Here is a 27,830-nt window from a genome sequence, read left to right as displayed (position 1 = left end):
TTTGAAAACAACTAGTTGTTTGTAGGTGAACAACCCCTTTAAGAGGATGCACATAAATAAACTTACCTGAATCCTCAAATTATTTATATTAGGCAGATTTCCAGAGTAAGCAGCCAAACTGCATCAAGTAGGAATGTGTAACTGAAATCAGCATCTTCTTGCAACATATGTGTAACACACTGCACACATAAAAGACTTTACAGTCCTCACGTGAACTTAATATTCTGTTTTCAGGGGGGCTTAATCACATCTGTAACATCTGAAGCAAAACCTGACCTGTAATTGAGATTGCAAAACAGGACTGCATTAACTGCACCTTGAGGAATTACCATAGCAATTCAGGATGGGACAGTATCCATGGCCTGATCTTCATATTTAAATTTACTCCATGGCAGAGGGTGCAGATATAAGATGCAAATTCACATCAATCCTTGTAATGGCAGAGGAGGAAATATACATTTCACATCAGAGAGCACAATCATATAAACATGATGAGCACATGTGTTATGCAACTTTGCAACACAGAGAATAACCATAAACACCTTAGACCCATTATGTATAAAGGCCTTTTAGCTGGAGGATAAGACACAAACTCATTGTGGCAATAAAGGTCACTTTATTGAGGCAATGCCATTAAAATGGTAGAAAGCCTTCTGATGCAAAGCCCTGCAAACAGGAATTTAATGTTTGGCTGAAATCATTCAATGCTGCTAGCACATTTTGGTGTCCTAATATCTCTTACAAAGAAAAGCTATATTCCTTTATCATTTTAAAGGAATTGTTGAGTATAAAAATAAAAACTGGATAGATAGCCCGTGCAAAATAAAAAGTGTTTCTAATATAGTTAGTTAGCCAAAAATGTAATGTATAAAGGCTGGAGTGACTGGATATGTAACATAATAGCCAGAACACTACTTTCTGCTTTGCAGCTCTCTTGGTTTCCACAGATTGGTTATCAGTGACTTGAGGGGGGGCACATGGGTAATAACCGTTTGCTTTTGAATCTGAGCTGAATACTAAGGATCAATTGCAAACTCACTGAACAGTTATGTCCCATGTGGCCCCCCTTAGAGTCACTGACTAACTCAGAGTTAGAGAACTGAAAAGCAGAAAGTTGTGTTCTGTTCGACATCCAGTCACTCCAGCCTTTTATACATTACATTTTTGGCTAACTAACTATATTAGAAACATTTATTATTTTGCACAGCCTATCTACTTATACAGTTTCTGTTTTTACACTGAACTGTTTCTTTAATTGCTTCTGTCTTTTTAGACTACACTTAATACAGCACCAATGAAACAACTTTGAAGTTTTCTCTTGTATAAACCTTATAACCATCTTATTTCTCCACACAGGGCAGAACTCCACGATCCGATGCGGTGCCCTGGGTCACACTACGAGGAAACGCAGACGACCAGTCGGAGGGGCAGAATATAATGTAATTTAACGAAACATTGCATAATGTAAGTTAAAGAAACGTCGCAGCTACAAACTACATGCATCCAACTGTCGAATGTGAACGCCGCATGCTGCGTCTTCATCCGACAGTTGGATGCATGTAGTTTGTAGCTGCGACATTTCTTTAACTTACATTATATTCTGCCCCTCCAACTGGTCGTCTGCTTTTCCTCGCAGAGCAACCCAGCTCACTGCATTGGATTGTGGAGTTCTGCCCATAATTACACTCACTTTGCTCATTAAAAAAAAAATAAGTTTCCTCCCCCCCACTCTTTGGAAGAAAGAGATCCAATTAGTTCCACAAAGGGTCATAACCTGTCCAGTCTTTGGGAGGTGCCAAGAAAACCCTTCTTCCTCTATGACTGAAGGACACTACTCCTTTGTAGGCTGCCCGCGCCACCCCAGACTTTAGGTCCTCCATCACACCAAAGGCCCTGGCCATAGCCTTAAAAGTGTCTTTAGTGGTGTACTCCACTCTTACTGTCCTGCCCCCGGGCACTTGTCCATGTAACACCTCTTCAGCCCGTGCTTTGGGTGCTCCATAAACCTGCTCAAGGAACCAGGGATCATAAGTATCTTTCAAAAGGTAGGAGAGATCCATCTTAGTGAAGGGCACTAGGTCCTGATTAAGTTTGATGAATCGTAGGTGCTGATCAAAAAATTGTCCTTGGCTCACACCTTTTCTTCCAAAGGTCCGTGTGCGAGAAAGCTCAGGTCTTACACAAGCCCTATCCAATCTTTGTTCAGGGCGCCTAACCCAATCATCCCAGAATGCTGAGGGCCATTTGGGTTCCAGCTCTTCCCACAGCTCCCGGAGCAGCAACCAACCAAGTCCAGGAAAGAAGTCTGAACGGTAAAGAAGGGAAGTACCCCCAGGATCAATCAAAGCCTCCTTGCCATTGTCATTCCAGGCTGAGACACACCATAACATACGGTCCTTTTGTAGAAGGGGGAGAGTTGCCTGAAAATACTCATAAAAATCTGGAGCCACCTCCAGATCATCTTCGACCACAATTGCTGCTTTGTAGCCCATGCTCTTAAAGATCTAAAAAGAAATAACAAAATAAAAAAAGTGTAAAATAAAAAAAAACCTCACAAAATTAAAAATAAAATACAAACAAATATATAAACAATTGGTATAAGGCTCAATTAAAATGTCCTGTTGTCCCCCTTACGATGCCATACACTTGGCACTTGGTGCCTATTCCTCAGACAGAGCAAAGTGTGCACATGGCACCGTATATGCACTTTTGCTAAAGTGCAAGAGAGCCTTGTTGTAAACACCTGCCTCAGGTAACAGTTCAGTGTAAATATAAAACTGGTTAAATATTATAACTGTGAAAAATATAATATTTTCAATATAGTTAATTAGGCAAAAATGTAATCTACAAACGCTCACTGGATGTTGAACATAATAGCCAGAACCCAACTTCCTCCTTTTCAGCTGTCCAAGTACATTTTTCCCCATAAAAAGGGTCAATGCACCAGAGGTCATCCTATTCGAGGAACAGAACTTTCATTTGAAGCAGGCGTATGTGGTTCTTTATGGTGAAGGCAGTGTGGTTGTGGATGACAGATTCTATTAATGTCTCAAGAGTGGTTTGAAAGATTTCGTAGGAAAGCATAATGTCCAAAGCTATTGTGATACTAAAAGTCTAGATGTTGATGTGTATTTTATACATGCATTGGGGTTCAACTTGATGGACTTTGATCTTTTTTTCAACCCAATGTAACTATGTAAGCCAGTGTTGTCCAACTTGCAGCCCGTGACACCCCCCCCCCCTTGTGTGTCCCCCACATGAAGATCTGATTGCTGTGACTGCTTTCCTTGTGTAAGCTTTAAAATGTAAAAAAAAGTACACAATTAACTGGCTCCTGCACTGTTTACACCTCAAATTCAGACAGTAATCCCCTGTATTGTTCAAACCCCTGTACTATTCACTGTGTGTGCCATACTTTGCCTGCCCTATGCTCCCTGTGTGTGCAATACTCTGTCTGCCCAATGCTCCCTGTGTGAGCGCCATAATCTACCTGCCCAATGCTCCCTGTGTGTGTGCCATACTCTGCCTGCCCAATGCTCCGTGTGCACGCCATACTCTGTCTGCCCAATGCTCCCTGTGTGCGCGCCATACTCTGCCTGCCCAATGCTCCCTGTGTGTGTGCCATACTCTGCCTGCCCAATGCTCCGTGTGCACGCCATACTCTGTCTGCCCAATGCTCCCTGTGTGAGCGCCATAATCTACCTGCCCAATGCTCCCTGTGTGTGCCATACTTTGCCTGTCCTATGCTCCATGTGTGCCATACTCTGCCTGCCCTATGCTCCCTGTGTGTGCCATACTCTGCCTGCCAAATGCTACCTGTGTGTGCCATACTCTGCCTGCCCAATACTACGTGTGTGCGCCATACTCTGTCTGCCCTATGCTCCCTGTGTGTGCGCCATACTCTGCCTGCCCTATACTCCCTGTGTATGCAATACTCTGCCTACCCTATGCTCCCTGTGTGTGCCATACTATGCCTGCCCTATGCTCCATGTGTCATATTCTGCCTTCCCTATGCTTCCTGGGGCCCCTAAGGTTTTTAATTGTGTGCTGGGTGTTGCTGTGCTATCCACAGGGGAGGAAGAGGCATATGGATCTAAGGGTATGAATGATATCTGTGCAGTGAGCACCAACCATCTGTTTTTTTTGTGTGCTACCTCCATTAATATGGACATGGTCTTTAAAGTTCTAGTGGTAACATGGGTGTGGTTTAAAACCAGCTTCCATTACCGGGCCTGCTCCACATAGACCACAAAAAATCTGACCCTCAGTACCACAGAATTTGGACAGCACTGATGTAACCTATAACCAGTCCATAACCAGTCAGCAACTAGAAGGGGGCAACATGGAACATAATGGTTTGCTTAGTTTGCTTTTGATTCTGAGAAGTACCAGTGCATATGTCCAGAGCTTTAGTAAATTAAATACTCAGATGATACATGTCAGAGCACAAAAACCTCCTTACCTGGTTGAGTGCCCATCTGTAATGACGGGAAATTTTATAATAGCCTTGAAACTTCCGGTGTTCTGGTGGGACAGCCACCTCTGAGAGATCAGGTTGCTTGATATGAGTTACAGCGTCACCATAGGAGTCTATGACCTTTCCAGTCTCCTCATGACCACAGTCTTGGCTGACTATTATGGGAAATTTTTCTGCTGAGGGTCGGTATTTTAACAATGAATCCAGGCATCTCCTTACTGAGGGTCGGTCACATGCCACTACTAGTATTGGAATGACCAAAGGGAGAGGACCAGATCCCACAGGAGATGGAAAAGGGGATGACACATTCAAATTTTTAATGGGCATTAGAGGTGCAAGCCTTACATGTGAGGAAGGCTGCTGCTGGTTAAGTAGGCCACTATAATGGTGTATTTGTTGAAGTAATCCCTTCTGTTTTTCAAGTTCAGCCTCTGCTGCTTCAGCCAACTGGATAACATGTGCAGTAAGATCAGAATGATCTGTACCACGGGACCTGCTCATGAGGTAGAGGAGTAGAATAGCATTCCATGAGATGAAGAGGGCTGCCCCCCAGGCCGCCACGCTGACCTTGCGCGGCATTCCCCTGGGGGGTCCCAGATCCAGTATGGAAGGTGATTGGGTTTAGAGGCTTAAGTATTATACTTCTGAAGCCAAACTGAAAACAGGCCAAGGTTCTTATTTCTTGAAGAAGCGCACGCTAAATCAAGAGACCACCACAGCCATTAAGTGGATCATCCAGCAGGATTCACAGATACATCTGTTGTCTTCTGGAATAAAATTTACATCTATGCACCTACACAAAAGAAAATAAAGAATAAATAAAGTCAACAGCTTCAACAATACATAGCCACAATTATTCATCCATATATTACATGTACAAGTATGGGACCTGTTGTACAAAATGCTCTGGACCTGGGGTTTTCAGGATAATGGATATTTGCATAATTTGTATCTTCATACCTTAAGTCTACTAGAAAATCCATGAAAACACTAAATAAACCCAATAAGCTGGGTTGGCTTCCAATAAGGATTAACTATATCTTAGTTTGGATCAAGTACAAGGTAAGGTTTTATTACTACAGAGAAAAATGAAACTGTTTTTAAAATGTTGGATGTGGATAAAATGGAGTCTATAGGGAATGACCTTCCGCAATTCAGAGGTTTCTGGATAACTGATTCCATACCTATATATGTATAGTGATAAATAGCATTTTAGCATCTGGTCAGACAGAAATGTCTTTATTTGGAGGATGCTATGAAAACACAAACAGCCTAAGGGACCTATTTATCATACTGTGTAAAACATTGGAGAAAAACCATCACCGGTTATGTTGCCAACAGCAACCAATCAGTAATTAGAATTCAACACCTCCACCTACAAGGAACAAAACAAAAGCAAAGATCTGATTGGTTACTATAGGTAACATCACCATTGTTTGTCTCCTATGCTTTACACATCATGATAAATAGGCCCCTAAATATACAACGCGGATAGTAAAGCTTGGTAGAGGAAGATTGATGGTCTGAGGCTGTCACGTCATTCTGCCTGGTCATGTGCTTTGTGAAAGAGTCAACACTTTGGATGGAATTGCTTTCTGACAGGCTATTGTCAGAATTATTCAATGTAACTGGAGGAATTGCAGTGGGACATGGATTTTTTACTATTGAGCACTGTTCTTATATTTACCAGATATAGCAAAATCCTATATTTAAGAATAGGTGGATTAAAGGGGGTTTCTTTTCACTATACATTGAATACAATTATAAAATATTTTGTTTGGTTAGAGCAAACTTGGTCACCAGTTTTTTAATGCCATTGCCCTTGGGGTAACATGCCTTGGGTTACCCCTGATATTTCCCTTTGTAATTTATAGGGAAAAGCTGCAAATCCATTTGTCCTAAAAGCACAAAATAAGCCATCAGAACAAAATATGTTTATGAGATGAAGTAAACAGCATGGATGGCTGCTGCCAGCTTCTGGAAAATCAGCACTTATCCAAAACATGCCTTCATTTAAACAGAGGCAATAAATGTGCACACCATACTTTTTTATTTGTAGCAGCAAAGAAGGCCAGAGGAGATCTACTATGTGGCTACCAGCACTTGGCTTTGTCTACAATGGTTGGCAAAGGGAAATTTTGTATGAAAATCTTCTTGTACAAATAGTGTATTTGATTAAAAAGCACAGCAATTTGTACTTTTCTGAAATAATGACTTAGATGCAGACAAACAGGTTTCTCCAGTCTTTCAAAGGAGAAAAAAAAAACACCCATCAATCTTCTTTTTATAACTTGACAGTTTACATTGCTAAAGTTGTGAAGTGACATTTTAACCTGTAATACATGAACAGGTTTGGCAGGTTAGGTAGAGGAAACAAGACTCACATTTACTATGCTCTATTTGTCCCTTAAACATGTTGACATCAAAATTTGCATTCTTCTTACCTCCTGTTTTTGTATCTAAAACAGTAAAAGACTACAGTACAGGGCTATTGTGGTCTCATTTTTTCTTTACACCATATTATTTAAATCTACAAATAAAGAAAGAATTTGCTAGGTATCTAAAGGTTTCAAATAATTAAAACAAACAGCACAACAAGCATTTTTAGGCCCCAGTGCCCCAAATAATAAATACATTTTTGTTGCACAATGAAAGAAACTTTCAAATATACTTAATTTAAACTTTCAGTTAGTTATTTCTAAATGAAGGTGCAATTGAAAGCAGATTCTGCCTATTTGCTATGTCTATGACTACAGAAACAAATGCATCAGAAATCAAATGTCCTCTATTTTCAATTCCCACAATGCCTTGCACAGTTCTGTTATTCCCCTTCTACTCAGCTCTTTTAAAGGGATACTGTCATGGGAAAAAATATTTTTTTCAAAATGAATCTGTTAATAGTGCTGTTCCAGCAGAATTCTGCACTGAAATCCATTTCTCAAAAGAGCAAACAGATTTTTTTATATTCAATTTTGAAATCTGACATGGGGCTAGACATTTTGTCAATTTCCCAGCTGCCCCTGGTCATGTGACTTGTGCCTGCACTTTAGGAGAGAAATGCTTTCTGGCAGGCTGCTGTTTTTCCTTCTCAATGTAACTGAATGTGTCTCAGTGAGACATGGATTTTTACTATTGAGTGTTGTTCTTAGATCTACCAGGCAGCTGTTATCTTGTGTTAGGGAGCTGCTATCTCGTTACCTTCCCATTGTTCTTTTGTTTGGCTGCTGGGGGGGGGGTAAAGGTAGGGGGTGCTATCACTCCAACTTGCAGTACAGCAGTAAAGAGTGATTGAAGTTTATCAGAGCACAAGTCACATGACTTGGGGCAGCTGGGAAATTGACAATATGTCTGGCCCCATGTCAGATTTCAAAATTGAATATAAAAAAATCTGTTTTCTCTTTTGAGAAATGGATTTCAGTGCAGAATTCTGCTGGAGGAGCACTATTAACTGATTCATTTTGAAAAAAACTTTTTTCCCCATGACAGTATCCCTTTAAAAACAGAACATAAAAAGAATTGCGGCAATGCACTTGCGGTGCTTCGATTTTCAAAGCAGCCCGAAGTTTCCTCGCGAGGCAAGGGGAAGGCAGTTCGGGGAGATTGTCGCCCCAAAGAAGAGGTGATTAGTTGCCAGGCGACTAAATCTCCCTGAATCTGCCCGTGTGCTAAAGCCCTTAGGCTACAAATGTATTGTTATTGCTACTTTTTGTTACTGATATTCTAGCAACCAGACATCTGAAAATGCAAATTGAAAAGCTGCTGAATAAATGAAAGCGTTTTAAGTAATTAACATAAACTGGTAAAAGTTGTGTGTTTGCATCAGAATGACTACTCTAGTTTATATAAATGAGCTCCTGTGAAGCCACGGGGGACTTGGGGCAGCCATTAAAGCTGAAAAAAAAATTTTGGACAAGAAGTTTTATCTGGTTGTATTTTACACAAAACAATCCAAGGCATCCTTTATATATATATATATATATATATATATATATATATATATATATATATATATATATATATATATATATATATATATATATATATATATATATATATATATATATATATATATATATATATATATATATATATGATAAGTACCCCCTCTTGTAAAATATAAGGATATTATAAGTTACCGAGGAGTTTCATGACCATATAAAAACACGAGGCCGAAGGCCGAGTGTTTTTATACAGGTCATGGAACTCCGAGGTAACTTCTAATATCCTCATATTTTGCAACTGGGGGTACTTTATTTATTATAATACACAAATTTTAGTGAGTCATGTGACAGAAATGACATCAGAACTCACCGTTTATAACTGATGACATCAGAACTCACCGTTTATAAGGATATAATTTACAAGATATTCATGGCTTTTGTGTATTATATATATATATATATATATATATATATATATATATATATATATATATATATATATATATATATATTATATATATATATATATATATATATATATATATATATATATATATATATAAAATAGTTCCTCTGCCACAAATCACTAAACACCTGGCTCTTCTGCTTTCTATAATACAGCTACTCATTCCCTCTCTAGCTTTGCATGTTAACCTTGTACTCTTACACCTCTAAGCTTTTAAGGCAAGATTACAGCCTTTAAATAGCAAACATATACGATTAGAACTAGAGCAAAGGTCTAATCTGAACTGGAATGCACTTGTAACAGACAGTGAAAAAAGTTGGATGGAAAGGAGAATCAATATTCAAAGATGATACATTATTATTATGATTATCAACATGTCGGGGGCATTGCGTAGAGCTATTTCCTAAGTGCTAATATTTCACAAGTGCTTAGAAATGGCAGTTCTATGAAACTAACTCCTATCTCTTCTCACTCCTACAGGTAATTCTGCTCATCTGTATACAACACTCTATTAGAACTCCTGTATACTGCTGAAATCCTGATAATTCTGCTAATCTGTATACTGCTATATACACCACTCTAATGCAATTCCTGTATACTGCTAAAATCCTTGTAACTCTGCTCATCTGTATACTGCTATATACAGCACTCTATTGCAACTCCTGTATAGTGCTTAAATCCTGCTCATCTGTATACTGCTATATACAGCAATAAAGAAGAAAATACACAATGCATTGATAGAAGCAGCAAAGTCATTAAGACCTATTGAGTACAGTCACATGATTAGCTCATATATCCAAATAACAAATAGAAATTGCATTTTGTCTTTAGACTTATTTTTCATAACCCCTAATAGCCAACGTCCCTTCTAATTTTATTTGGCTTGTGTCCACAATTTTTAAAAGGGAAGCGTTTGGGTCAGAATAAGTTTTCACAAAAAATTGTTAGCGTGCACTAAAGTTTCTTATGTGCATATTTGCACATGATAAAGAGGCAACACCTAACAGCATAGACATGCTTGAGGGTTTTGATTAGTTCTCTTATTGCGTATATATATATATATATATATATATATATATATATATATATATATATATATATATATATATATATATGATAAATATTTTATTAGAACAAAATTCCAGATAACTGTACTTAAAAGAAGTCATGATGTGCCAGTTTTAAGTCACTGAAATCAGAGGTAATGAGCCTATGAATTGCTAGGCAAAAACTAACACACAAATAAGTAGCAGAATACATCGATATAGTGCTAGTACAAGCAAAAGACTTCAACAGAATAAATATTATCTGACCTGTTGCTCTCCAAGCGACTCAGTCTTCTTTTGCCAATCTCTCGGTTAGAAAACTTCAAACTATGTTTCTTCTCTGGCACCTTTTTATTTTGGTTGATTTCCAGAAACGTGCTTTTATACTGCCTCTGTAATCAGTGTTTCCTTCACAAGTGCCTTTGACTACCCCTCTGCTTCCTGCTCTGCTTCTCAGGAAGTCAGCTGAAATGGTATTAGGTTACAAGAGTCAGAGACAAAATAGCCAGCCCTAAGAGGTGGGGCCTATAGTTAACGACTAACATAGAGACACGTACAAAGTACAATAAACTAGATGTGCACATATCTGTTCTAGAGATGTGACACACGCTATTTTAACACAGAAACACACCATGGGAAAGCTGACGTCTTACTTAATCCGGTCCTCCACCTTCCCATTTTGCTGTGTGACCTCATTTTCACTTCACATGCCTGTAAGGAAAGAAGTACATGTAAGCGTTATTATGAGCTGGTCATAGAAAAGGAGCCCATTCCTGCAGATCTGCAAATATCCCAGACTCTACTCACACTACACAAATATTTCAAAATCTTATTTATACTATAAACCAACCAACATTGTTCCTTTATATGTTGCAATTTGTAAAGTGACACATTTGAAGCCTGCTGAACCTGGGACTCCTGTAACTACATACAAAAGGCACATGATAACATTTCAGTAAAGTGAACGCCTATATAAACTGATTACAGGGCTGGCATTGTGTGACTGACAGTGTACAGGAAAGAGTTTTGATCACCATTTTCTCATACAGGTGTAAATACAGCCACACAAGGGTCTGGTGACGTCACGACACAGGGTGTATACTGTTACAGGTGGGTGTAGGTATACACCTTCAAAAGGCGCGTGCTTTTGCAGGGATGACACCACGAATACGAATGTGACGTCAAAGTGCCACATACCAGTCCCCGAGGTCACGTGTTAATCGACAGCTTTCTCCAATTTCTTCTCTCTTCCTCCCTCCGTCCACACCATATCCTTTTTTCCGCCGGAAACGGCTTTCAGGACGCCGTTACCATAGCAACTCCTTTTAAAATGTGTCAGACGCTCATTGGATATTTCTATAATAGCGGTAACCTCCAGTGCCATTCCATACAAGCCAGTAATGGACACGTGATAACAATGTTTGTGACAATTGGCTGAATTAGCAGGCAGTAGTATTATATACTCTCCTATTGGCTGAAGCATATTAACATGGACGTCTAGAAGGAAACGACGTTATGGGAACCTGGTGCTGAAACGCATGCGGTATGTTCGAAGTAGCCATGATAGTTTTGGGCGGAAATAAAAAGAGCAAATTAATCTTTACGACAACACAAAACAAACTTTTATTGATTTCAGTTGTATGCCACGACTTTAGCTGCCAAATTTCAATAGTTCATATGAAGTAAAAAGCACAAAGTAAAAAGCGACAGGTTAACCGGAAGTTGGCATTCTGGACAGGAAGCTTCAAGCAGTGATTGGAAGCACATCCATTCCACCCTGTTTATAGCTAGACGCGTTGATTAGTGCAGTGTGAGTTTACCATGGCTGAATCCTCCGGGCCGACGTCAGGGGGAGGAGCCACCTCGAGCACAGTGACCACCGAGAGCGAAACGCAACCGGTCAGTGACGTCACGGGCGGTGGCATCATTTAATTTCGTGGTGTCTGTCAAAGTCAAGTTGCTGCTGGCGCGCAAAGCATTTACTGGCCCAGATATTAAATTAATGCTATGAAATTCTCGTCTTTCAGGGTAGAGCCATGGGCCGCAATAAGCTGATGTTCTTAACCCCTTTTTCGATATTATTTCAATGAAGAGGGCTTGTGAGGAACATACTTTCTACCGATTTCATGCACCAAACAGGGCAATAGTGTGTGTGTGTGTGTGTGTACTTCCTTGTTTTCGCACAAAAAGTCACGCGATTTCCCTCGCCACCCTTAATTTGCATATGCAAATTAGGATTCAGTTCAGCCGAATCCTGCTGAAAAATGGCGAATCCTGGATGCTGTGCATCCCTAGCTTTAATTAATTCTTTCCCCAAGATGCAGACTGTTCAGCTTTCATAGAAGCAACGCATGGTACAAAGGCACAATAAGCTAGGGATGCACCAAATCCACTATTTTAGAATTTGCCGAAACCCGAATCCTTAGTGAAAGATTCGGCCAAATAGCAAACCGAATCTGAACCCTAATTTGCATATGCAAATTAGGGGTGGGAAGGGGAAAATGTTTTACTTCCTTGTTTTCTGACAAAAAGTCACGTGATTTCCCCCTTGCCCCAAATTTGCATATGCAAATTAGGGTTCAGATTCAGTTCAACCTGGCAGAAGGATTCGGCCGAATCCGAATCCTGCTGAAAAAGGCCGAATCCCGAACCGAATCCTGGATTCGGTGCATCCCTACAATAAGCAGAACACATGTTCAACCCAAGCCCTGTTTATCTATGTTGAAAATGAAGGTATAAGTGGGACAAAAACAAAGCTGCATATATTACAGTTGCAGCACATGGTGGTAGTATAAAAGTGTGTAAAATGCCTACATAGGCAAGTTTTGGGTTACACCTAGGGTTGCCACCTTTGCTGGAAGAAAATACCGGCCTTCCTATATATTTATCTTTTTTCCCTATTAATAACATTGGGATCAACCATCATTTTTACTGACCAGGTTGGTAAAATACCGGCCAGGTGGCAACCCTAGTTAGACCTTTCCTGGAGAAAATACCAGCTTTGTTATCAGAGCAACATTTCTTTCTTGCAGTGAATATCCAGTAAATTATATCCTTCTATGGGCAAAAACACACGTTGAGATTCGGGGAGATTTAGTCACCCGGCAACAAATTGCCTTTTTTTTTTTTTAATTTGGCAACTAACCTCCCTGAACTGCCTGGTCGGAGCGATTTGTTTTCCGAATTCGCCCGAAATTTCCTCATGAGGTGACCGGAGAACAAAGCGATCCGAGTGCCATCCCGCCGCGATTTCGATTCTATATAAAATTTTTATATAAAAAAAAATTGTCGCCAGGCGACTAATCTCCACATGTGTCTCTGCCCTAAATGGTGCTTAGTAGTGATGTGCTGGTCGAGAATTTCTCGACCCAACCCTAACCCGCCCGCTTCCTACCCGCATCCGACCCGGGCCCGCTGCTCCCCTTTATTTATAGACCTGCGCCCCTCCCGGGCAGGCGGAAGTCTATAAATTCCGGTGCCGGAAGCCGGCAGTACTAGGTCGCGGGCGGGGAGAGCAGGAGAAGAGCTCGACCTGCACCCGCCCGCACATTTTGTCCAGGGGTCGGCCCGAACCTGCCCGACCCACGGGTCCAGCGGGCCTTGGGTCGGCCCGCACATCACTAGTGCTTAGTGATATCATTTATGTCACATCTCTAACTGAAACCTGTGTATATAACCAGGTGGATAGGAACACTATTCAAGCTTAGAAAACATATGAAACCAGCCAAAGCTGAACTACACAGATTTTATATACAAATACTTTACTTGTTATAAGGAAACTATCATGAAAAAAGTTATTTTAACTTTACGGTTGAATTCTCTTAGTTATAAAAGACTAGGAGAATAAAGAGGTTGAGAGAGGAGAGGAGGAATAATAGTTTGGAAAGTGGGCCCACAGTAAAGCTGGCCATAGACGCAAAGATCCGATCGTACGAATCGTGGATTCGTACGATTTTCGGACCATGTGTGGAGAGTCCCGACATTTTTCGTCCGTCGTTTGGTCGATCGGACAGGTTAGAAAATTTCTGTCGCCTGCCGATAATATCTCTGCGTGTATTGCCGATCGTACGATTTTCAGAGGGAGACTGTCACTAGTGTTGTGAGACATAAGTATCGTACGATTGCTGTCAGGGGCAGAACATTGGCTGATCTGTTCTTATTTGATCGGAATGGTAAAGACTTTGATCTGAATGGTTAGTGGAGGGTCGAGAGATGGGAAAGTCCGATCGTACATTGATTCGTACGATCGGATCTTTGCGTCTATGGCCAGCTTTAGGCTTTCTGGTAGGTCACTGGCATCCCAGTCCGACACTGTGCCAGACAAACATAACAAATGTGGATGCTCTGTGTTTAGATAACTGAAGTACATGTAAGGGATCTGTTATCCAGAATTCTTGGGATGTAGGAATGTGGAAGGTCTGTTAACTAACTCTAACTCAAAAATCAAAGAAAAGGATTGCACAAAATAAAAATATTTTTATTTCATCAGAAAAAAAAATGGGGTTACAAAAAAATACCAAAATAAGTAGTGAGGCCAACATGTTTCAACCATAGTGGGGAACAAATAATAATCAAAAAAAAACTATTTTCAACTAACTCTAACTCATCAGATGCGGTCTTTGTTAATTGATTTGTGCTTTCCTTGCAACAGGAGCACCGCTCTCTGACACTGAAGCTGCGAAAGAGAAAACCTGATAAGAAGGTGGAGTGGACGTGTGACACCGTAGACAATGAAAACCTTGGTCGACGATCATCCAAGTGTATGATTTTTATTTTTCCATTTTACACATTCAACAGATTATTTTCAGTGCAACTGAAATCATGAGTGCAGATGTAAACGGCTTCTTAAGCATAGGCTTAGTAAAGATAACCAATGCTGACTAGTGATGAGTGAAATTTTTCAACAGGTTTCAACTCCAATGGGTGAAAAAAATTGTCGCATGTCAAAAAACGTGTTGCCCGTAGACAGGACCACCATCAGAGGGGGACACTTGTCCCAGGGCCAGTGCTTTTTGGGTCTGGGGGGCGGGGCCCGGTGGCTGTACTCACTCGGTGGCACTGGTAGGGCCTCAGAGAGCTGCAGAATGGGGTGAGGAGAATGGAACTGTGGTGCCTGCACATTTCTTTTCCCTCCCCTACTTCTATACTGTTCGTTTTTAATGAATAAGCAGCAAGGCGATTGGATAAGCTGGGAGAGATGGTCAAATTTCCCCCTTCAGCCTATTCAATCCCTGTCCAGCACTACCGGGACTTAAAGGAGAAGGAAACCCCCTGGGCGCTAAACCCCTCCCCCCCTCCCCTGTGCTGCCCCCCCTCCCCCCTGGCCTACCTGTCCCCCTGGGCAAATGCCCCTAACTTTTTACTCACCCCTCTGCGCAGGTCCTGTCCACGGAGTACGCAGTCGCCATCTTCTCCCACGCGCGTCTTCTTCCTGCTCTGATCGGCGTTTTCTGGCGCATGCGCAGTAGGAACAGGTACTGGTACGGCTCTACTGCGCATGCGCCAAATGTCACGAAGTGAAATCGGAAAACTTCGTGACATTCGGCGCATGCGCAGTAGAGCCGTACCGGTACCTGTTCCTACTGCGCATGCGCCAGAAAACGCCGATCAGAGCAGGAAGAAGACGCGCGTGGGAGAAGATGGCGACTGCGTACTCCGTGGACAGGACCTGCGCAGAGGGGTGAGTAAAAAGTTAGGGGCATTTGCCCAGGGGGACAGGTAGGCCAGGGGGGAGGAGGGAGGGGGGGCAGCACAGGGGAGGGGGGAGGGGTTTAGCGCCCTGGGGGTTTCCTTCTCCTTTAAAGGGGTGGTTCACCTTTAAGGTAACTTTTAGTATATTATAAAATGGCTAATTCTATGCAACTTTTCAATTGGTTTTCATTATTTCTTTTTTATATAGTTTTATAGTTATTTGCCTTTTTCTTTGCAGCTTTCAAATGGGCATCACTGACCCCCTTTCAAAAAGCAAATGCTCTGTAAGGCTACAAATGTATTGTTATTGCTACTTTTTATTACTCGTCTTTCTATTCAGGCCCACTCATATTCATATTCCAGTCTCTTATTCAAATCAATGCATGGTTGCTAGGGGAATTTGGACCCTAGCTACCAGATTGCTGAAAATGCTAATTGAAGAGCTGCTGAATAAAAATCTAAATAACTCAAAACCCATAAATAATAAAAAATGAAAACCAATTGCAAATTATCTCAGAATATCACTCACACTTCATACTAAAAGTTATCTCAAAGGTGAACAACCCATTTAAGAGAAAAATAATAGTGTAGAAGCAGGGGAGGGGAAAGAAACATGCAGTTCCGTTCTCCTCACCTGATTCTGCAGCTCCCTGACAGCAGCAGGGTCCCTGCCAGTGCCAGAGAGTGAGTACAACTATTAAGCACCGGCAATGTTACTGCACACATGTATGTACTGACTGGAAAGTTTGTCTTGCCACTGATTCTACAAGGGAAAGAAATTGGAATATTTAGTTATTTGGTTTGTTGTTTAAAATTGCCTTAGGGCTACTTAGCATTGTGTGAACATATTTTAATCTTCCTATCTGTGTTTTTATAAGCTATATATATATATATATATATATATATATATATATATATATATATATATATAAGTTTCTTGGCCTGGTCTGTCAACACTTAGGGGTCTATTTATCATGCTGTGTAAAAAGTGGAGCGAACAGAGTACAGAGGGCCATCATTTTCAAAATTGAAATGGGGACGTTATCCAGAAGCAGAAGCTGCACACTGACCTGCCCAAAAATCTGTGTTTGTCCTCTTAAGATTGAATCTATTTATACAGCCTCTCCCATGAATTTGTGTATGCACAAAACATCCCTGTGTTAATTTAGGCACAAAAAAAATTACAAAATATTTTCGCTGCCAATTTCATCAGCTAACCATAGCTTTCTAGGAAAAAAGTTTAGGGAAAAAGTCTCTCCTTAAAGGAGAAGGAAAGGATTTAAATGAAAATCACTTTAATATAATTACCATACTTCTGCCTCCCAAACCGCTATAGCAGTTCTTCTGGACGCGCATTATTTATTCAGCTTGAAGTCTTGAAAGTGAGCCCTCTCTTCAGTAGATTGCGGTTGCCATTTTCAAGCTGCTGATGTCACTTCCGTCCGTGTCTCCTACACTGTAAACTGCAGCTTTAGGGAGAGAGGCTGTGCAGGACTGTCTTTAGTGTAGTCATAGAAAACATAGAGGAGAGTTCAGATTGGACAATGTGATTAAGTGGATGGGGCTAACGTCAGCACCTACAGGCTGAATATGCTAATACAGGAAGAAGAAAAAATGGCAGCAGCAGCTCAGCAGTGAAGTGTGCATATGTTTGCCCGGAGAAATATCTGTTAGAGGAGAAAGGGAAGCAGCTCTGGATTGAAACAGGTACTTAATAGCAGGACCCGACTTTGCCATTACAAAGGCAAACTAAGCAATGTTACACTGAGCTGGAGGAATATGTTAGAGACTATTTTAAGGCTGAGATTTTTAGGGAATGTTGTTTAGAGACTTTCCTTCTCCTTTAATACTCTCTCTTGCCGATCCTATCCGCAGTTCCTCCACTGGGTCACAGATAATTTCAGATCACAATGGTAATCGCCAGAGGCTACAGAGGGAAAACAAATACCACACCTAACTCAATACATTGGTGTCATAGAGAAAAATAAAGATCTTGGCGTTCCAGCACACAGACGGTTAACTGTGCAGAAATGAAAGTGTGTGTGTGTATATATATATATATTTATATATTTATATTTCCAACACATGAATAGTTAAAAAAAAGTGCATCTTATTAAAGATACAGAATGAATCACACAGGTCTGACAATTGTCTGCCTGATTTTTACCAAAGTTCATCCTCTTTTATACCCTGACTTGTTGTTTGCTCTAGGCTGCTGTATTTATGAGAAACCAAGACCATTTGGAGAGAGTTCATCTGAAAGCGAGGATGAAGATGAGTGCTGTGACAGTGCTCACTGTATCCGTGGCCATAAAAAGGCAACATCTGGATCCAAAGAGACTCCCTCTTCACATCATGACAAAACTGTCAGCATGCAGCATTAAGGCAGCAAAGAGAATGAGAGACCAGGCTCCTTTGCCATTAATGATGTCAAAGAAGGGTGATGTCTCATGCACCATTTAACAAGCTCCTTTGGTTATGGAGAGAACAACAAGCATAATAGTACTGTCTCTGTATTGGCCAACATGAACTGAAAGTGACTGTCTCTTAAATGTACTTAAATGACTCTAAATTAGTAAACGGGCCTAAAAGTACAAGCCTGGAAAGAGTTGTAAAGCCTTCTCTACATTATCACAGAGACTGCTGCAGAAAGGAGACTTTGCTTACAGAACAACTTTTAACAAAATATATTAGCAATGCCCATCCTTCTGCCTTCCTCCTGTTAAAGGAACAGTAACACCAAACAAATTAAAGTGTTTTAAAGGAATGGCAATGTAATGTACAGTTGCCCTGCTGGTGTGTTTGCCCCTTAAACTCTACTATAGTTCATATAAACAAGCTGCTGTGTAGCCATGGGGTCAACCATTCAAGCACAGGATACACAGTAGATAACAGATAAGTACTACTATAGTTTATATAAACAAGCTGCTGTGTAGCCATGGGGTCAACCATTCAAGCACAGGATACACAGTAGATAACCGATAAGTTCTGAAGAATCCTGTTGTATGCTGCAGAGCCTGTTATCTGCTGTGTATCCTGTACCTTTTCTCCTTTTTTTCCAGCTTGAATGGCTGCCACCATTTCTGAGGCAACACACTATTTGTACCAGTGTAGAGCAACAGTACATTATATAGTGAATAAAGTACCCCCTCTAGTAAAATATAAGGATATTATAAGTTACCAAGGAGTTTCATGACCATATAAAAACACGAGGCCGAAGGCCGAGTGTTTTTATACAGGTCATGGAACTCCATGGTAACTTCTAATATCCTCGTATTTTGCAACTGGGGGTACTTTATTTATTATAATACACTAGTTTTAGGCAGTCATGTGACAGAAATGACATCAGAACTCACTGTTTATAACTGATGACATCAGAACTCACCGTTTATAAGGATATCATTTACAAGATATTCATGGTTTTTGTGTATTATATATTTTTATTTTAAAACTTTAATTTTTTAGTGTTCCTGTTGGTGTAGTATATCAACAGTTAGAACAGTTTTCCATCCCTGCTCTGTCTATCTAGCTAGATATCGTTTGTGCAAGTCCCTCTCTTCCTGGCTGTCCATGTGCCATTCTTCTTTTGCTGGATTTCATTGACTCACTGAATGTATGGGCCATCTTATTTTTTCAGTTCAGTTTAAACTAATGTGCCCTCATGTATCTAGCAAAAAAATGACTGTCGCCAACAAATGAATGATATCCCAGTGACAGCTTGTTTAAACATAATATAACGGATATAATTGATTATATATATAAACAGTCTTCCTGGAAAGTCTGTTGTACATACCATTGTCTGAATATGTATTGCAACATGTTATGCTATAAAGTTATTCTATTATGCCAGTTGACAACTTTGTGATTTTTATGCTGCCCTCTGCAAGCTATTATTATTATTATTATTATTATTCTGGTCCTTCTTTTATAAAGACTATTTCCGGTAATTCAACCTATTTCTGCATGTTCTTTCTACACACCAGATTAAGAGTTATTGAAACCCACAGTGGTTAAGCATTTTGTCTGTAAACCCTTTATTAAGTTTTTCTATAGACATGTTATGTATATTGTGGTTTATTTTTCTTTTTGGAAAAATATTAAATATTTTTGTTTGTTTGACTTTGGGTTTCTTGTAAAACGCCATAGAAGCATTGTGTACAAAATTGCAACTCTTTGCTGTTTGCTCTTATATTTAACTCACCCGCTTACAATCCCTGCAACCCAGCATATTCAAAAGTGTCCCTGATATTTCCGGTAATCAGGTAACCTTACTAGAAGCTAAAAAGGAAGGTTCATTGTGGTGTTATAATCTTTGTGGGTGCTATTAGTCTACTGCTTTATTATTTGTCAAATAACATTTCAATTAGACAATATGTCCATATTCTGTTTAGGATTTGTCACCATGATCCCCTGAGATCCTATGAGAAAGTAAATTACTGTCCATTACTGTTTACCCTCAATACTATGACCTCATGCTTCATTAGTAAGGGCTTGCCTGTCATGTGATCTGGTTTGTAGGATTTACAGTACTTATTACTGCTGTGAGTCAGCAAATCCTTTGTGTCATTCACTAGTCCCATTTTCTACATTACGCAGCAGTAGTTTAGGGAGATAAATGTGTGACTATTTTAGGTGAAGGGCGGCCATACATAGACTTAACACATGATGGGCCAGCAGAATAAAAGACAGATTAGTGTCAATGCCCCTGCCATACACCATAGCAACCAGACATTTGTTTAATTTAACTATTACCTAATTTATGTCAGGCTCTGCTGGGATTCGAGCCAGGGACCTTTGGGTTTCTGGCTCGATGCCCTATCCATTGGACCAGGTGAGCAGTCTGTATGGTTGCTCACTATATGTTTCCTGGCTTTTGCAGCAGCCTGATTGGTTGCAGTCAGCCAATCAGGGCTGATTCTGCCCTATATTAGACCAGCCCTCCAAACACTCCTTGCCGGAGCATTGTTTCCCAGACTAGCAGTGTGGCATTGTCCCTAGCTAAGGAGTTCAGCTCTAGCCTCCTTGCCTTGTCCTTATCTTTCCTTGTTATGTTCCTGCCTTGTCTTTCCCTCCCAGTTCTGCTCCAGTCCTACCTTTTACCTTAAACTCAATAATTTCTCCAAGGCATGCTAATAGGTAAAAAAAAATATATTTTATTCACATCAATAGTTAAAAGATATGGAAAGTATCCCCTCTAACGCCTACCGCATTTCATGCTTACCCAGCACTTAGTCATAGGCAGAATCCCTATCTTTTATCTACCTTTTACCTTGCCTTAACCTATTTCTGCCTTGACCTTGATCTGACCTTGCCTTGTCTGTTCCTACTTCCTGTTCTGACTTGTAACCTTGCCCTGCTTTCCTTGCTATTCTGTATCTTGATCTGCTTCTCACTCCAAACCTTTTCCTGCCTTGGCCTTATACTGACCTTGCCGTTCCTGATTCATGCTTCCTGTCCCTGCCTTGTACCTTGTAACCCCTCATCTCGCTCTGCATCTTGTCCTGCCTTTTCCTCCCTCTCCTGCTATCCAGTCCTCTCTCCTTTTTCTCCAGTCTCCTTCTGCTCCAGTCTCCTTCTGTATTCTGTCCTCCCGCCATCTCCTTCTGCTCCAATCTCCTTCTGTATACTGTCCTCCCGCCATCTCCTTCCGCTTCAGTCTCTTTCTGTATCCTGTCCTGCTGCTATCCTGTCCCCCAGATCTACACCCACACCATCCTGTCTCATCCTTTCAGTCTGCCCCCGATCTACGCCCTCTTCATCCTGTCCTATGCAGTCTGTTCCAGTCCTGACCTTCGCCCTCTCCATCCTGTTCCCCCTTCACCCGTTCCAGTCTGAATCGTTGCCCTCTTCAACCCGTTCCTGCCTTCCCTTTACGTGTTCCCTAGGCACATTCAGCTCCTGCCTCAAGGACTCACCCTTCCCCCATCAGTCTTCACAGCGCCCCTACCTAATCCTTGACAATTTATAACAAAACATGTAGCACAAGAGCCTCAATGAGAATAATAAAGATAGCCGTGTTATTTTGTATTAAGAGGGGTTCTTTTGGTTTCTGTAGTGACCACACACATTCAAATAAACCAGATAAGTCATTTATTAATACACAAAACAAAAGCTGAAGGAATTCCTTACAATGGCTCAGTAAAAAACTGAATATAGCTATGCAAATGCATTGGGAACACTGCACATTCTATTCCAAATCGAAACATTCATCACATTTGTGTTATTCCTTTACAGAAAGTGAAGGAAAGGGAATTTTAGGCTGTTCCAAAAAATAGCAGTGTCTTCTTTACAAACTGATTCACTGTATAAACTGAAAAAATGTTGTTGTTTTTTTTGTTGCTTTCCTTTGAATCACTGAACTAATATTTAGTTGTATAATTAGTGTTTCTGAGAACTGCTGCCCATCTGTGTTACATGGAGTCCACCAACTTCTGGCACCTGTTATATTCCACAATTCTTCTGCATTTCTTGGTTTTGCCTCAGAAACAGCATTTTTTTTGTCACCTCACAAGTTTTCTATTGGATTAAGGTCTGGAGATTGGGCTGTTTACTGGTATGTTTGGGGTCTTTGTATTGTTGAAATGCTATTATTATTTTGAACTCTGCTAGTATTTTGAAGAAGCCTCAATGAAGGATTCAATTACACAGAATCAGCAGCAGGCATGTCATTACTGCTGGGTCTGTTGGTTTTCTATTACTCTACTACACCTACTAGTAAATTATTTACCATATAGAAACATAATTTTTACCAAAAACAGGGATTGATCAGGTAAGTGATGCTGGACTGCTATTATTCTGAACACAACGGTATATAATGTTTGTTTATTTCTGCCCTCTGGAAACAAAAAAAGTAAATTTACCCAGATTGGATCAGTTTCTCAGTTGACATTCTCACACATTCACTTTCAGAAGTTAAGGTGGTCAAACATGCTACAATTACGATCTTTCCCATGACCATTGATCGTACAAATATATTTCGTCCACTCTACTAACGTTAAGAGCTGAATCATCAGATATGCAGTTAAAAACAAGAATTCTGTATGATTCAGTATTAACGTTAAGATGTTTGTGAACCTTCAAAGGTGTCCAATCAAAATTTTCAGGCTTTTTACTGATATCAGTTGCCTTGTCTCACTCTATACATGCACCGATTATTGTATGAGATCTTTCATAAGAATAATATCGGTGCGTCTATGGCCACCTTTATTTTAAGGATTCCAGTGTCTGTCTGTAACATCTCCCCTCTAATAGTGGTTATGTCTATCTTACTATTAATACTGCAAGTTGCTGAATGATAAGGGCCAGTCACTGTCACCACTGTGTCAGCCAAAGCTTTACCCAACTTTGATAGTATTGGTGTACCCTGCATACAATAATTTAAAATATTCACAACTAGTGATGGGCGAATAAATTCGCCTGGAATGAATCCACGGAGAACTACTGCGTTTCGCCGCTGGCGTCAATTTCCGATTTTCATGGTTTTTTCGTGAAAATTTTCGAATTTCACAATTTTTTTGTGAAACTATGAATTTCATGATTTTTTGTGAAAACTTTGAATTTTATGATTATTTAGTGAAAACGTTCGAATTTCACGATTTTTTCGTGAACTTTCCGATTTCACGATTTTCCGCAAATTTTTCACCATTTTGTGGGAAATTCGACCATCGCTATTTACAACTTCATATACAACCCTAATGGGCAGATTCACTAACTTCGAGTGAAGGATTCGAATGAAAAATATTCGAATTTCGAAGTATTTTTTGGGTACTTCGACCATCGAATTGGTTAAATTCGTTCGAATTCGAATGAAATCGAATGATTCGAAGTAAAAATCGTTCGACTATTCGACCATTCGATAGTCGAAGTACTTTCCCTTTAAAAAAAACTTCGACCCCCTAGTTCGGCAGATAAAACCTACCGAAGTCAATGTTAGCCTATGGGGAAGGTCCCCATAGGCTTGCCTGTGATTTTTTGATCGAAGGATTTTCCTTCGATCGTTGGATTAAAATCCTTCGAATCGTTCGATTCGAAGGATTTAATCGTTCGATCGCAGGATTTGCGCAAAATCGTTCGACTTCGATATTCGAAGTCGAACGATTTTAGTTCCCAGTCGAATATCGAGGGTTAATTAACCCTCGATATTCGACTCTTGATGAATCGGCCCCTTCGTGTATATGTTGGAATCAGAAGTTTTACCTGCTGTATTATAACATATACTGACACACAGGACATTTATTCACAATTTCTTTAATAATTGCAGTTGTTAAAGTTATTCCTTTGTGCTTTTCATAGTCCAGAGTATGGGACACACGCAGAGCATAGGGAAGGCAGAATAGAGTACGAGACAGTGAAACCTATCAGGACTACTCTAAAATGAACAGTTCATACTGTGCTACATACAGTGACACAATGCTGGTGGCCAGCAGTTTGTCTGGGACGTTAACAATGTGGGCAGTTTCAGTCTGGGACTGAGGTGTGAACAGCGCAGGGCTTTAGGGTGTGTACAATAGAGGTGTTACAGTTGTTAACCAAGCAGGTGGGGATTACAGGCATGAACAATGCAGGATTTTACTGTCTGAATTTGAGGTGTAAACAATGTAGGGGCCAGTTAATCTCTTAAAGTTTACACAAAGATAAGGAATCACAGCAGGCAGACTTTAATGTTGGGCCGCATAAGGGGGAGTCGCGGGCCAGATGCAGTCTCAACTATACTCCTGTGAAACCCTCTCCATTTTCATGGGGGAGTTTAAAAGAGACTGGTGTGTTCGCGTGATGTACTTACCTCCCAAGATTTAAATCATTTAACTACATAACCACGATGTGTTGCACAGAGGAGAAACTGTTGGCCATGTTCACTCTTAAACTGTACTCTAGATACCACACAAATTTAGCAAAAGCATATCCTTTTACATTAAATAAATGTCAACATCACAACAGGAGAATTTCATGAGAGACACTATGTGACCTCCCCTGCATTCATGATATTTGCACAGCTGCATAGTTAAAAAAAAAAAAAGACTAAAGTTCAACCCCTCCAAATGAAACCCAGAGCACATATATACACAATAATAATATACAGTACATCTATGTGTCTATGGAAATACACTGATTTTGTGTGTATTTCATCAGTATTAGGCTGGTGGAGTGAAAACTCCAGGGAAAAGTATGTGGCTGCAACCAGCCTATGCTGGTAAGTACGACCAAGGCTGCAAGCGTGCTGGGGCTAGCGCAGGATACTAGTGAAAGCGTCCGCTTTTGCCAAGACCCAAAGAACCCCATTTATTTGACCCATAGCTGCTCAGGACTTTACTACGCTCAAGGTTATTCTGCATCACCTCAGTTTGCAGTCCACCTATCAGGGCAGGGTATAAAACACTATATAATGCCATACACAGGGTACGTTCAAACTGCCCATGTAGAGAGGATACTCTGGAGTGGTCCATACTTATCAGCACTCCGAGGGGGCTGGTTAGTGGGTATGTCTCTTACCCGCATTCCACGGAGAAATCAGAGAGAGTTGGACGGTAGTGGATAAACGGAGTGTCCTGTTGCAAGTTAGGGAAAAGAATACAATGTAACACCGAAAATACTGTAGATGTTGCATCAATTAAATTGTAGCAAATAAACATAAGTCACAAAAATAGAGACAAATGTAATAAACTGTTGTGGGAATATGTCCAAAAGGGTCAGAACATAATTGGGAAATTCACGTAAAGCATCCCAATAGTTTTGTCTTATTAAGGCCCCGGGAGCCACCGTGTCAACTTTATAAATCCAAGGCAAATAGATTGGATTCAGTTAGACTGTTCAATCACTGTGCTTCCGTCCAATGAAGCCAATAACACGTGGGAAAAAGAGTGATGAATTCCAGTCAAACGCAGTGGGTTGCTGCAAAAACTGTGCTTTTATTTTAACACAACATGTTTCGAGCTGTGCTCTTTGTCAAGTGTCTTGACAAAGAGCACAGCTTGAAACATGTTGTGTTAAAATAAAAGCACAGTTTTTTGTTGTGGGATATAGAAGAATAAAGGGCTTTGAAGGTCATGAGAAGGAGTTTATAAGTTGTTCTTTGCTTCGTGGGAAGCCATGATAAGGATTTTTATCATAGTAGAGCCTGTAACTAGTGATGTGCAGGCCAGCCCGATACCCGTTCAAGACGACTTCGCACCCCTATTTGCAAGTGGCGGGCCCAGGTCCAGCTCTTCTTCCAGCTCTTTCTGCCCCACACCTTACATTGCCGGCTTCTGGTTTTATAGGTGCGCGCCTGCTCACCCCGTCCCTTTTCTGACATCATCGGCGGCACGGGTCTATAAAAGGAACCCGGAAGTTTTGCTTGGCTGGGTGGAGGGAGGGTGGGTACCCACCCACCCACCCGCACATCACTACCTGTAACATCTTCAAATGGGGGTCACTGACTCCATCTAAAAACAAATTATCTGTAAGGCTACAAGATACATGATATTATTATTGGGCCCTTGTCTTCCACATGTGTAAATAAAGAGTATTTATAAATACTTTTTCCACGCCCCTCCATTACAACTTTCCTTATCCTTTTCTTCCTTACTCCATCTTAGTTAGTTCCCTTTTTATGTTATATCTTTTCATTTCTTTTGTAAATAAATATACCACTTATTTAAAGATCAGGCTGTCTCAAGTCATTCGTTTGGAACCCCAAAATAGAACAGAGCCAACAATGCTTCAGAATTATTAACCCAGGAAGACTTACAGTTTAACAAGATCTGCTGACATTCCCCATCCCTGGTAGGATTTTGTATTACTTAATACCAACTACCTGGAAACACCTCTTTATTTAATTTGATACAGGTGGAATAATCAAGGCTGGTATCAAACAAGGCTGAAAGCAGGCAGGAGAGGCACTTCTGGTACTTTAACAGACAGTAAAGGCAAAGTTCAAGACAAGGTAGTAAATGGGTTATGCAAAGATCATGCCCTTGCACAAGATTAGGCAGGGTTCAGGATGCAACGTCAGGAAAAAGGCCAGTCAACAATAGAAAGAGGATCAGTAGGGCCTTAGCTTACAATTAGGCAACTTTATTGGTTTCATAGGTGGTTTAAATGACCCAGTTTTGCACCAAAACCCATCACTGCATGAAGCTGCTAAGTGGAAAGGCATCTGTGAATGTCCAAACTTTGCAGTTTCTTTTTCAAAACAGATAAAGATTCCTCAAATTTTGGCTGGTGATACCTGAAGAGGGAACTGTAGATTGGAAAAAGTGCAAAATCCTTAGAACTACTTTTTGAAAAAAGAGCATGGTATGTGGGGAGTTTGCTGCTAATCCTTGAAATCCTGCAATTCTCCTTGCATAAGAGATCCCCACAAAAAAAGGACGTTTTCCACAATAAGGGGGTTATTCATCAAAATCCAATATTTTCTGCTACAAACTCAGATCAAATCCGCTCTGGATTTTTACGCTTATTTTTTAGTAAATTTTCCCATAAATTAGCTCTCTGGGAAAAAAATCAGATTTACACGATTTCTCTAGATTTTTTCATACGATTTGCGCGACTGTAACGATTTTTTCCGAATTTAAACCCGAAAACCAAAAACTTTGGGGAATTGCACAAAACCCAGCGCACATCCAAAAATCATTGGAACTTCTCCCATTGACTTATATGCAACCTCCACAGGTCTGAGATCCCGGATTTTCTGATTAGGTCTTTTCCATCCTCAGGGTTTAATAAATTCCAAAAAATTTGTGATTTCTTAAAAGCCTGATTTTATAAAAAAAAAAAATCACAAATTTTTCGTGATTTTTGCATTCGGAGTTTAGTAAATAATAGGGATGCACCAAATCCAGAATTCGGTTCAGGATTCGGCCTTTTTCAGCAGGATTCGGATTCACCTGACTCCTTCTGCATGGCCGACCCGAATCCAAATCCTAATTTGCATATGCAAAAATATACCAATTATTTAAAGATCAGACTGTCTGTCGGTGTAAGAAACGTAATTCCAAATATTTATTGTGCATAGTACAAAATGAAATGTTTCAGGGGCCTTTGTCAGTGATGTAGTACATGATGACTGACGAAGGGGGTGGGAGGACCCTGAAACGTTTGATAAATATTTGGAGGCATTTTTTCTACACTGCATCAAGTTGTAAGTGTGCATCTTTTTCTTTACTTTTTCTGAATAATGCTCATGCTGAGTCACGTGACTACAAGAAGTTGCAGCAACTAGGAATTCAGGA

At 40.4% G+C, this 27,830-nt stretch overlaps 2 protein-coding genes across 2 annotated transcripts; one reads left to right on the top strand and one right to left on the bottom strand.

Annotated features, from left to right (window-relative positions):
- Window positions 1-1,170: 1,170 nt before the first annotated feature.
- mgat1.S (mannosyl (alpha-1,3-)-glycoprotein beta-1,2-N-acetylglucosaminyltransferase S homeolog) lies at window positions 1,171-11,181 on the bottom strand (the record flags this gene model as incomplete). Its single annotated transcript, NM_001085889.1, is given in 5 exon segments — window positions 1,171-2,504; window positions 4,463-5,270; window positions 10,198-10,395; window positions 10,562-10,641; window positions 11,128-11,181. Coding segments are annotated over 2 exon segments (1,347 nt in total). The 3' UTR covers window positions 1,171-1,751.
- A 381-nt stretch (window positions 11,182-11,562) lies between these two features.
- ppp1r11.S (protein phosphatase 1 regulatory inhibitor subunit 11 S homeolog) lies at window positions 11,563-18,467 on the top strand. The gene is made up of 3 exons (XM_018233185.2): window positions 11,563-11,829; window positions 14,582-14,690; window positions 17,833-18,467. Exons 1-3 carry the CDS (start codon window positions 11,752-11,754, stop codon window positions 18,003-18,005), a joined length of 360 nt encoding a protein of 119 aa, XP_018088674.1. The 5' UTR covers window positions 11,563-11,751; the 3' UTR covers window positions 18,006-18,467.
- Window positions 18,468-27,830: the final 9,363 nt, after the last annotated feature.

The sequence above is a fragment of the Xenopus laevis genome, chromosome 8S (genome assembly GCF_017654675.1).
Source record: "Xenopus laevis strain J_2021 chromosome 8S, Xenopus_laevis_v10.1, whole genome shotgun sequence".
Classification (NCBI taxonomy): Eukaryota; Metazoa; Chordata; class Amphibia; order Anura; family Pipidae; genus Xenopus; species Xenopus laevis.
The sequence above is the reverse complement of the archived record's forward strand: the minus strand, read 5'-3'. Positions and strand labels throughout refer to the sequence as shown.

Excerpts from the sequence above, each read along its gene's own strand:
- ppp1r11.S (XM_018233185.2), top strand. The coding sequence starts at position 11,752 with ATGGCTGAATCCTCCGGGCCGACGTCAGGGGGAGGAGCCACCTCGAGC. Across the intron at positions 11,830-14,581 it reads CCGAGAGCGAAACGCAACCG|GAGCACCGCTCTCTGACACT; the intron begins GTCAGTGACGTC and ends TCCTTGCAACAG. Across the intron at positions 14,691-17,832 it reads TGGTCGACGATCATCCAAGT|GCTGCTGTATTTATGAGAAA; the intron begins GTATGATTTTTA and ends TGTTTGCTCTAG.